This window comes from Tupaia chinensis, unplaced genomic scaffold (genome assembly GCF_000334495.1).
Source record: "Tupaia chinensis unplaced genomic scaffold, TupChi_1.0 Scaffold147003_1, whole genome shotgun sequence".
Lineage (NCBI taxonomy): Eukaryota > Metazoa > Chordata > Mammalia > Scandentia > Tupaiidae > Tupaia > Tupaia belangeri.
In genome coordinates, this window is record NW_006206856.1 from 1,773,384 (window position 1) to 1,784,677 (window position 11,294).

The window sequence follows — 11,294 nt, forward strand, 5'->3', positions numbered from 1 at the left end:
CACGCGGCCCAGCCCCGGCGGAGGCGCGGCCAGCAGGCCCAGCGGCATGATGGAGGCGGCCGCCAGCAGGTCCACGACGCACAGGTGCACCAGGTAGAGCGCGTCGCGCAGTCCTGGCGTGCGCAGCACCACCACCAGCAGTGCCCCATTGCCCAGGAGCGCCCCTATCTCCACGATGGCCGCCAGGATCAACCCCACGGAGCCTGCGACTTCCGTGGCGTTCAGCCCTGTGATGTTGGCCATTTGAGCGCTCAGGCTTCACCCTGTTCTGGGATGCAGAGAACAAAATGGAGCCCCCGGCTCCACGATTCCCATCACCTGTCCCTTGCTCCTCCTGCCCCTCACCTCATAGGCTGCCCAGGAGGTGGCTCCGACGCCCAGGCTGCCATCCTCTTGGGGACTTGGCCGGCCCCATGGAGGGGTGGAAAGTTGGGTCTACAGGCTCTCTCCCGTGCCCCAGCCCAGCTCCTTGCTGGAGATGGTACTGGCTGTCACTCTGATGTTGCCCTTTGAAGACACAGAGCTGGCAGAGAGGGGCAGGGCCTGGTGCCAGCCCCCTGGGTCCTAGCAGCTGCCAGCTGGAGGCTGGAGGCTTTGCTGTGGAAGTGCCTGGGCGCGCCTCGGGCTGGGTGGGTGGGTGGGGCAGAGCAGGCACTGTCCTGGAGCCTAGATGGAGGTTAGTCTGGGCTTTGGACTCAGCAGACCCTGCTCTGCCTTTCCCAGAGGCGCGAAGTGGCCCCCTCTGCTCCCTCCAGTCGCCATCAGTGGGGATATGGGGATAAGAAGATCATTTCGTTCTGTACTAACGGGAAACTGAAGTGCCAGTCAGACAACACCCGGAGCAGGAAGACACTTCTCTCCACTGTGGGCCCTGGGAGGGCTAGTTCTCTCACCTAGGAGGCTAGGAAAGTGAGGGGGAACCACAGGGCGCGGTACATGGTAGGTGCTCAGCCACTGTTAACTTGGCATAGAAAGTGCCCCATGATAGACAGTGGGGACAGACGAGAGAAGGCCTTCGCAGGCAACTGGTTTTGGTTTTGCTGCCAGCAAACGAGCCCTCTGAAACAGAGCATGTCCTTTAGGAACCCATCCTCCCAGTTCTCAGGTCATGCAGTTTGGGTGAGCAAGACCCCCATTCTCCGTTTTGCTGATTAGGTACAAAGCCCAGTCCTGGCCAATCAGTGTAGGGATCTGCCCTCACCCACAGATGGCAGGTTCCGGGGAAGCCATGTAGCTCCAGTGGGGCGTATGCCTGAAGACAGAGGCGGGAAGACAGGAGGCCCATGGCAAAACCCACCCATCCCCTAACGGCTTGCATTTGGGTCTGAAGCCCTGTCTTTTCCCCCCATCTCCAGACCTGGGTAACCAGCCACCTCTGCAACATCACCCCAGTACTGTGACTAACGGGCATCTTTAACTTCCTGTGTTCAGAGCAGAACCATAGCTCTGGGTCCCGTCCCCTGCAACCCTTCCCCTCATGCCCCATAGCCGGTCCGTTGAGGTCTCCTAAATCCAGCCACTCCTCACCACCACCGTTGCTCCCTGGCCCCACTGTCACCATCTGGGCCATTTCAGCATCCGCCCAAATGTCTCCTGGCCTCTGCTCCTGCCCTTGTGCTGTCGTTAGCCCGCTGGCCCCCCCGGTCCATCCCCTGCCCTTCCCCAGTGTTACTCTGCCTTCCTGGGAACCGCACTTCCCCAGTGGGCTCAGGGATGTCCAGCCAACGTGTGGAAGTTCCCAGCAGAAGGCTGGCAGGTGGGAGGAGGGAAGGAGCTTGTAGGTTTGGGGAGGAATTAGTAGAGTGTACTTTAACAGAGATAAGGGGGCTTGTACTGTCCCAAGGACAGGGTGTTGGAAGAGTCCTGTTAGCAATGAGTCAAAATAGTCTGTTAATGACTGTGATTATAGGGATACTATGCCAGGGACAGGATGTAGAGAGATCGTTGTTATCAAAGGCCAAAACGGTCTGTTAATGTCTCACCCTAGGTCCTCTGGAAGGGATTTTAGAGAGAGACAGAGAGACAGAACGTGAGAAATCACACCCCAGGAGGGATGGCCATGCCACAATCCCTTCTCTTCTAATTTCTTCTTGGGATCTTGGGCACGCACACACACCCACAATCCCTTCCCTTCTAATCTCTCCTCAGGATCTTGGGCATGCATACACACGTGCCTGGTGTGAGTTTAGGCCACCAGGTCCGGGACTCAAACCACAGTTGACTACATGGGAGTCCAGCGACATAGTCATTACACCATCTGATGGTCCCAAAGCAGTCAGACTTGTCCTCGCTCTTATTCCTCCCAGGACAGCCCATCATCAGAACAGAATCTCAGCTGCACTGTGCTGTGGGTCGGCCGACCTCCAGTACCTGGCTTCTCCCCACCTCTCTGGCCCACCCTCCTTCTTGCCCACCAAACTTCCAGCCATAGCAGTCATCTTGCCGTCCCTCCCACCTGTCAAGCCAGTTTCCACCTGGTTATTTCGCACGCGTTATTCTCTGCATGAACGCCCTTCCCGCAGATCCGTCCATGGCTTGCTCTCTGCTCTGTCGCTTTCTTTTGGTCTCTATTTGAAAAAGGTTGTCATTGACCATCTTTTCTAAAATTACTCCACTGTCCCTTAGCCCTGCTTCACTTACCTTCCTGACACCTTCCCTATTGGACAGGGGTCATTATAAATACAGATATAGATATAGATATAGATATATAGATATTTAATTTGCTAGAGGGTACATATGCTTGTCAGAGAAATACCTCCCTCCCCAGGAGGGCTGGCTGTGCCGCAGTCCCTTTTCCTCCATTCTCTGGGGATTTGGGGCACACACACACACACACACACACTCGCCTAGTGTGTTTTCCCAGCCACAGGATCCAGGAGCCAGACATGGGTCGGGCATGTGGGATCCAGCTGCCTTAACTCCCACGCCGCCCGCGGGGCCTAGGTTTTATGTTTAAGCGCGTGTTTGTTCAGAGCCTGTTTTACTAGGCTGTGAGCCTGGTGAGCGTGGAGACCTCGTCTGTCTCGCTTGAGCCTTTGCTCCTAGCACCCATCACAGGCACACGGGCAGTGTCGGTAGGGCTCCAGATGGTCGAAACCAAAGCCAGTTTCACTCATTCCATGCTGGAACTTGACAAGCCCAGGTCAGATTCATCATGACTCCGATAACACTGGGGCCCAGACTGGGGAGGACGGTGCCCCAGATCACACAGCTGAGTTGGACTTGGAAGTGAGGTCACCTGCTTCTCAGAGCTCTGTGCACACACCACCCCTCCCTGTACTTGGCCACAGCTTGGATGCGGGTGATGGCCTCTAAGAGGGGAAGATGGATTTTTAAAAATTTAGGCTCAGAAGGGAAAGGCCAGTCCCTTCCTCTTCTCTCTGTCCAGTCAGGCCTGCAGGCCGGGGGCAGCCCTGAGCTGCCAGGGCTGGTGGGAGGGGCCAATGAGGAAAGTGGACTAGGGGCAGCAATAGAAGGGATGAGGACTCTGATGGTTTGGAGAGTGCATGCTTCCTCCAAAATCATTAAATAAATTCAAACTCTCTGTAGCTTGCCAGCATGCGTGTGTGTGTGTGTGTGTGTGTGTGTATATGTGTGTGTTTGAGAGATTTTTGCTATAGGGTACATGCGCTTGCCAGAAAGACAGAGAGACAGAAAGTGAGAAATCACCCCCCAGGGGGGATGACCACACCGCAATCCCTTCTCCTCCGTTCTCCTCTCAGGATCTTGGGCATGCACACACACACACACACACACACACACACACACACGCCTGGCATGAGTTTAAGCCACTGGGTCCGGGACTCGAACTGCAGTCAACAATGTGGGAGTCCAGTGACATAGCCATTACGCCAACTACTGGTCCCACACGTGTGTGTTTAAAAAAAGAAACACAGGAAGGATAAACCAGAACTCATGAAATTGGCTCCTTCCTGCAGGTGCGTGGGAAAGGAGTGAAGGGGACAGGAGGATTCCTCTGAGCTCATCGTGTATAATTTGTACCTTTTGGAACTATGTTAACGTTCTATTCATGAAAAACAGTAAACTGGGGGCCAGCAGGCAGCATGGTGGCTAAGGCAGCTAGACTCCCACATGGCTAACCACGGCTTGAGTCTCGGACCTGGTGCGCATGTGTGTATGTCTAAAATCTCCAGAGGAGAATACAGAAGGGACTGCAGCATGGCTATCTCCCCTGGGGGTGATTTCTCACTTTCTCTTTCTCTGTTTCTCTCCTGTGAGTGCATGTGTCCTCTAGCAAATGTTTAAAAAATAGGGACCAGCAGGTGGCATGGTGGTTAAGGCACTGGACCTGGTCAACCACAGTTCGAGTCCCAGATCCGGTGGCTTGAAATCCACACTGGGCATATATGTGTATTTGCCCAAAATCCTAGTAGGAGAATAGAGGAGAAGGGATTGTGGAGTGGCCATCCCCCCGGGCGGGTGATTTCTCACTTTCCCTCTCACTGTCTCTATCTCTCTCTCTCCAGTAAGCGCATGCACCCTATGACAAAAATAAAATGAAATAAAATTAATAATTATTTTAATAATAAAATGTGAGTTCTACTTGGAAAGTGTGTTTTTCACAATGGTACGCATATAGCAATTCTGAAACTTCTTTTTGAGTAAGATCAGGCAAATAAATCAATATATCAATGTTGATGGAAACCCAGGTTCTTCCTGTTAGAGAAACTATGGAATTGGAGAAGAGAAATTGACAGACTGGTGTGTCAGTTACTTACATATACATATTTCCTGCTTCTCCCTGCCGAAAGGACTTAAAAGCAGGGACACCCCGGAGCCTAGGAGCCCTCTCCAGATCTTGGATCCTAAACACCATTTCCCGCTCCAGGGAAGCTGGGCTCTGTGGGGAAATAGCTGATCCTAGGTTTGTACAAGATGAACTGGAACATCTTGTGATGCCAGAAAGGAAGGAGTGGCTCAAAAAGTGACAGGGACACAGCAAGGACCTTCGGCTGGCCAAGTCTGGGACAATTTGAGAATCACAATAAATTAATGACAGTTATGGATTATAACCCATTGGGTAAAATAAGAGTCCATGGGTCTGTATTGATAAGGAAGGAAATATTGGCAAATACAAATGAAGTATGGAATTAGATCATTTCCACTTGCATGGGGCCGGCAGGTGGCGTGGTGGTTAAAGGCGCTGAATTCCCACATGGCCTACCACGGTTCAAGTCCCGGACCTAGAGGCTTGCTTTCTCCCTTTCCCTTTCTTTCTCTGTCTCTGTTTGGCCAAATTAAAATAACATAATAATAATAATAATAATAATAATAATAATAATAAGTAGAATTAAACAAATAATTCTTTTTTTTTTTTTTTTTTTTTAAGATATTTCCACTTGCAACCATCTTAGTTGGTGGTTAGAGGCACTGGACTCCTATATGGCCTACCATTGTTTGAATCCCAGACCTGGTGGCTTACACTCACGCCGGGCGCGTGTGCGTGCATGCTGAAGATCCCGAGAGGAGAATGGAGGAGAAGGCATTGCAGCATGGCCATCCCCCCTGGGGAGAGTGATTTCTCACTTTCTGTCTCTCTGTCTCTCTCTGTCTTTCTAGCGAGCGCACGCGCCCTATAGCAAAAACCTCTGTAATAAATAAACAAATATATAAATACTTGTTTAAGAAAAAGAGGCAGAGTCGAACAGTGGTTACCACGGTTGGGGGGTGGGCTTAGGGAGATGGGGGTGGAAGAAAGCGACACTTCAGTTAGAAGGAGTAGGTTCAAGAGCTCTGTTGTGACACAGACAGTAAGAACGGATCACGTCACTGGAGAAGAAAAGGCCGACACGGAGCTCTCAGAGACGGGCAGACCCCAGGCGGCAGCGGGTGCTCAGAGGCGGATCTCCAGCAGGTAGCGCAGGCGACACTGGCTCTCTTGGTAGATGAGGTACTCACTTTGGGAAAATCTGGAGCTGCTGAACTCTGGGCAGCACATGGGCTGACCCTGGGGCACCGCCACCCGCTGGCCGTCGAGCTCCAGCTCAGTGTCGTGGGTCGGATCTGAGGAACACAGCGAGGTCCACGGGTGACCGAGGGGCCGCTGGTCCCTGGTTTTATCAGTTATCCCTGCCCCTACTCTCTCCCTGCCTGGACCCTCTGCCTGGACTACCCGTCCTCATTCCCTCTCTAGGAAACTCGCCCTCGTCTTTCAGGAGTCAATGACACCTCCTTGGAGCCCTCCAGGATGCCTGGGGACGACCTGCTGAATCAGTGAGTGTCTGCTGATTGTTGACTAAGTGAATGGTCACAGGGAGCATGGCTGCTGTTTTCTGTCCCTCCGTACAGCCCACTCCCTGAACATGTCCCCGTCCCCCATCTCAGCCCCAGGCCCGTCCAGCTCCCCAGGACTCACCAGGCTCTGTGTGGCCTCGGGCGATGACACTGTTGAAGCCAGTGGGGGGACACGTCAAGCTGGGCTCGTCGACGGTGATGTGGTACTCTTTGCCCAGTGCCACCTCACTCAGGAACATGTAGCCGATGTGGTGTGCCCCGCAGGACATGCCAGTGACTGGAGGACCCGGGCAGGCTCAGCCCTCCTGCCCAGCCCCCCAGATTCCCTGCCCACCTTCCTACTTCTGTCCCTTCCGTCCTCACCTCCCTGTGGCCAGGCCTCTGAGCCCTCTGCTGTCCTCACCAAGGTCAGCACCAAGTCCCTACCCATGGCCTCTCAGTGGCCAAACTCAGGAGGCGCTTTGTCCCAGCCTGCTGTGCTGATGGCCACTGGGCCCTTCAGCCCACACGCTGGGACCACCCTGCACTGGCCCTCCTGAGACCCCTCAGCCCCCTTCCTGAGGCTCCTTTGCCCTCCCAATGGAACGCCTGGCCCTGGGCAACCTCAGTTATCCTAGATCCTCAGCCCCATCCGACTTCCCTGGAAGGGTGAGTGGTGGTAGCCTCCGACGGGCTCAGCCGGGGTTGAGGAGCCTGTCTGGGAGGTCACCACTGCAGGCTGGAAACTCAGACATCGTGGGAGACACGCACAACCCTCCACACACACTGTCCAACCCACCTCTCACACATGGCTCACGGATCCCTGCCCCCTCCACCTACACAGCCCTGGCCTGTATGAGAACACGGCCTCTTGCAGCCTCTGGCCTCAGCCACCCTCGGGGCAGCTGCACCACTGATTTCACTATGCACACTGCTCTCTGGGCAAAACCCCAACCCACCCCGGACCCCACCAGGTGCTGCTCTAAGCTTCTGAGTCAGGAGGGGCTTGGAAGCCCCGACTGCACCTCCTGGTCGTGGGGTCCGTCCTCTTGCCTTGGAGGGTCATCTGGCTAGTGTACTCACCTTGTCTGCATCACCACCTCCAGGAAGCCACTCTGACCCCCAGGTACTTCTTCTGAGTCCCCCATATCCCAGGATGCCCCATCGAGCATTCTGGTCAGTGAACCCCCTATGGATCCTCTCCCAGATACACTGTGAGTTTGCAGTGGGCGAGGACTGGGCCCACTCCAGCACGGTGCTGTGCCCACCCAGCATGGCCCAGAGGGGCGCCTCACCGTAGGCAGCTGACTTCCTGTTCTCCGAGGCGAAGTAGATGCCCTTGCCAACGCGGCCACCAGAATGGGGCATGATGCGGAGCCCACTGGTGAGGATGGCGGCCACCACAGCCACGTTGGTGCCGTGCCACAGCAGCTTCCGATTGCCCAGCTGGGAGTGGGCCTGGAACCTGTCTCCCTGAGCAGGTAGGAGGTGGGGAGTGTGATGGCCGGCCATCCACGGGCCCTGGCGCCTCTTCCTGCCGCTCTCAGGATGTGACCAAGGGCTGCCGAAACCCATCAGAGCTGCTAGGCTGCTCGCCGGCCAGGGTCACCTGCCTAAGGTGCAGGTGGCAGTAGGGAGGGGCCGGGGACTCCCGCTCACCTCTCCTTCTCGGTTCACTTTCCAGACGTGCTGAAGAACGGGGCACCTGTATTCGCAGCCTGTCTGTTTCAGGTAGGTCTGTACCACCTGTGGGTGAGCGGAAGCTGGTGCCTGGGGGTCGGGTGGGGACACGCGTGGACTAACCCTCTGTGCCCGCCTCTCCCGCCAGGTCCCAGCGCTCCCTTGCAGGGAGAGAAGGCCGAGGGTGGGGGTAAGGGGGAGGACTCCTCTGGGCACATCAGGGCAGGTGGGCAGAGGACTGGTACCGTGTCAGCCCAGCTCCTCGACAGGCCCCACCTACCTTGTACTCGGGCGCCCCAGAGTCCAGCAGCTGAAGGTGGCACTTGAGGAGCTGGTAGTCTCGGTCCAGTGGGTGTGGCACCTCCTGCACCATCTCCTCCTGCTCGGGGGCCACCTGCAGGGCCTGGGCCAGCTCGATGTCTGCCAGCACCTGAGATGACGGGCATGCCGGCCTGTCTGCCCTCTTGACCTCGGCCTCTCTCTGTTCTCCCACAGGGCTGCCACTGCCCCACCTGTTGTCCACCTGTCCATCCCTGCTGCCCATCTGTCTGTCTGCCCCCCCACCCGCCATGCTTTCTCCTGCTCGTGGCAGGCCGTGCCTCTGGGCCTTCTCGGCCACCTGTCCCCCCGTCCCCTGGCCTGGTCCGCCTGCCCAGGGTCCACTGCTGGCCCTCACCAGCAGCATGTCCTTCTTGGCCTGCAGGATCTCGGGGGAGTTAATGGGTGGGGGCCGGCTACGGCCGAAGTTGTGCGGGATGACCGTGTAGAAGTGGGAGGACAGCTCCTCGAGGCTCTGGCTGCTGCCCGTGGGTGCTTTCAGGGCCACCTCCAGGGCCTCCAAGGCCTCAAAGCCTCGTGCGATCTGCTGCTTGCTCAACTTTCCCAGGGGCATCTTCTTCACATCTGGGGGGCAGGGAGGAAGGGAGGCTCAGCCCTACTGCCCTGCCACCCTGCCACCCTGGCGCCCCTGCTGCCCCTGCCAGCCTCTCCCCTCACCCAGGTTCATGAGAGTCATGGCATTCTTGAACATCTCTTTGCTGAAGATGTTGGTGATGAGATTCTGTGTGGCTGCGTCCAGGGAGCAGGGCCGCACCCGCTTAGCCACGGCCTTTAGTGGGCCTCCGTCCACCTGGGGACACAGGGCACATGTGGGCTGGAGCAGTCAGGAAAGACATTAGACAGAGACTAGAGAGGGGGCAGGGGCAGAGCCCAACCAGGAGCAACTGTCAGCCAGTCCCCTCCCTCAGCCGGAGCCTGTCCGCCCTGGCCACTTCACCTTCATCACGACCTCCTGGGTCTCGTCCTCGCCCTGCACTTCGATAAGCGTGTACTTGCCGGGGTGGGCCACAAAGCTGTCCCGCTCCGCCCAGTTGTTCTTCGTCTTGTCCCGGAATTTCTTCTCGAAGTCCTTCCTTGCATCTTCCAGCTGTGTGAAGCGGCTGATCTTCGACTGGCCCACCTCTCCCTACAATGGACGAACCGTTGCTGGTCTGTGTGCTGGGCCAGGCCCAGGGCTGCTCACCGTGGACAGTGGGAGGTGGGGGTGTCAGTCAGCAGCTGTGGCCTTTTGGGGACCCTGGGGAGCATGCCCAGGAAGAGGCGGGGAGGAGGCATTGCGGCAGGCGGGGCACTCACCACGCGGCCCCAGCGGTTCCAGCAGGCGAAGCCGGCGCCCTCCTTCAGCAGCTGGATGATGTAGAATTTGTTGTTGTTGCTGCCGATGTTGGTCTGGTTCAGCGTGCAGTCGTAGTCCTCGTGCACCTGGCCGGGGGTGGGGTGGAGCGGCAGCTGGCCGGGACTGCCCTCAGGCTGGATGGGGTGCCCGGCCCACACTGCGGGGAGTCCGATGGGAACAGGAGTCTGCACTGGGGAGCCTTGGAATGCTTGAGGGGGAGGTCATGGTTCTACCCTAGGGGACGTGGCCTGAGAGGACAGGGCTAGGCCCTGACTGGGGGTGGGAGGGCTCCAGGAGGACACAGCTATGTCCCAGGGGGGAACTGAGGGGGACTTGGCTCTGACTTGAGGGCTGGTTTGAAGGGACATGGGCAAGTCCTGAGGAGATGGAAGTCAAGGCCCTTCCTTAATTGTGGTGGGGAGAGCCTTTCTGGGGCCTGAGGGGCGGATAGGGCCTCTCTGGACCTTAGGGGATACAGCTCTGCCTGACCTTTAGGGTCTCGGGAGAATAGGCCTTGCTCTGGAGCCCACTCGGGGCCTTGAGCTCATTCCCAGAGCTGAGCCCCAGGACGGAGGAGAGCAGGTCTGGGTGTCTGCACCCATGAGGGAGCAGCCTCCAAGCAGCTCACCTGGGTCCCAGGGTCACTGCTGAGCGGGCATGCGGGGTCCACACGGATGATGCGCTTCTCTGCAGGTGCGGCCCTGAGGGCCTCAGCCGTGGAGCGGAAGCTGTCCTCCTCCTCTGCCCCCTGCCGCCCTTTCTTCTTTTCCGGTCCCCCAGTCTGTACCGAGGGCTTGCGCTTTGGAGCCATGATGCCTGGGGCACAGGAGGGGCCTCAGCACGCCACCTGGCCTGCACTGCACTGACTTGCACCACCCTGGGCTTGCCCTTTGGTGGTCTGTGTGCTGGGCCAGGCCCGGGCCTGCATGCCTGTGGACAGTTGGAGGTGGGGTGGCAGTGCCTCCTCCCCACCTTCCCACTGCTTGTCCCTGCCTATGCTGTCCCCATTCCCAGCCCTGGACAAAACTGGCTCCCTGTACCTCAGATCCACCCTTCCCCCAGTCACAAGCGCAAGGGCAAGGCCCCGTCCAGCCTGCCACTCTGGCTTCCTGCCCTGCCCAGCTCTCCAGCATGTCCTAAGGCCATAGAGAAAGTGAAAGAAGACGCTCCCTCCTCCCGCTGCCAGGCTCCTTGGAATCCACTGCACACGCTGGGTACCACTTGCTCCTCCCCCTGTCGGCTATCTCAGAACCTGGCATGCTCACCAGGCAGGCACCCAAGCGATGGGGGAGGGCAGCAGCAGCTCGGGACAGCACTCCTGGGGCCAGAAATATCCCTCCACAGGTTGGGATCCAGTGGCACAGAAACCCTTCAACGGATTGAAGAGTTCTAGGGTGCCAACCAGGGTTCCAGATCAGTAGCCTTAAGCTGCTGGAGGACAGGGGACCAGCCCCACCCTGCCCGATCCTGCAGAGGGCTGTGGGCAGTGCCAGAGGACACTCACCCAAGAGAAGCAGGGCCCTGAAAGAGGCTACCTGGTCTGCTAATAGGACCTTTGTGTGCAATTGCCAGGGCAGTCCCACGTCTGCGGCTCTCTCAGCAACTTCTGCGAGCCTTAGGCGTGACTTAGGGAGGGACTTCCTGACAATCTCTGGAGGCGGAGAAAGAACTTCAGGGAGGGAGGAGAGTATTGAATTCCAGCTAT

At 57.4% G+C, this 11,294-nt stretch overlaps 2 protein-coding genes across 4 annotated transcripts in view; both read right to left on the reverse strand.

Moving 5' to 3' along the window:
* GPR62 (G protein-coupled receptor 62) overlaps positions 1-489 on the reverse strand; it is a 1,977-nt gene extending 1,488 nt beyond the window's left edge. Inside the window, exons 1-2 of the mRNA XM_006169392.2 lie at positions 346-489; positions 4-268 (exon numbers count right to left, since the gene is read on the reverse strand). Coding sequence (XP_006169454.1) covers positions 4-243 — 240 coding nt within the window. The 5' untranslated portion in view covers positions 244-268; positions 346-489. The remainder of the gene's footprint in view (positions 1-3; positions 269-345) is intronic.
* A 5,241-nt stretch (positions 490-5,730) lies between these two features.
* On the reverse strand, positions 5,731-11,222 carry PARP3 (poly(ADP-ribose) polymerase family member 3). Of its 3 annotated transcripts, none has more exons than XM_006169340.3 (11): positions 11,125-11,222; positions 10,218-10,405; positions 9,550-9,675; positions 9,191-9,379; positions 8,911-9,043; positions 8,591-8,817; positions 8,195-8,344; positions 7,894-7,980; positions 7,530-7,707; positions 6,377-6,532; positions 5,731-6,024 (listed from the first exon to the last, which is right to left on the reverse strand). In XM_006169340.3, the coding sequence occupies exons 2-11, from the start codon at positions 10,398-10,400 to the stop codon at positions 5,855-5,857; spliced, it is 1,599 nt and encodes a 532-aa protein (XP_006169402.1). In that variant the 5' UTR covers positions 10,401-10,405; positions 11,125-11,222; the 3' UTR covers positions 5,731-5,854. The 3 variants fall into 3 exon arrangements, with proteins under 3 accessions (XP_006169402.1, XP_006169403.1, XP_006169404.1); XM_006169341.2 differs by having other exon boundaries at positions 11,094-11,207; XM_006169342.2 differs by lacking the exon at positions 11,125-11,222 and adding an exon at positions 10,855-10,958.
* Positions 11,223-11,294: the final 72 nt, after the last annotated feature.

Coding starts and splice junctions, on each gene's coding strand:
- PARP3 (XM_006169340.3), bottom strand. CDS start 10,400: ATGGCTCCAAAGCGCAAGCCCTCGGTACAGACTGGGGGACCGGAAAAG. Junction 9,044..9,190: donor CCCAGGAGGTCGTGATGAAG/GTGAAGTGGCCA, acceptor CTGTGTCCCCAG/GTGGACGGAGGCCCACTAAA. Junction 8,818..8,910: donor CATGACTCTCATGAACCTGG/GTGAGGGGAGAG, acceptor CCTGCCCCCCAG/ATGTGAAGAAGATGCCCCTG.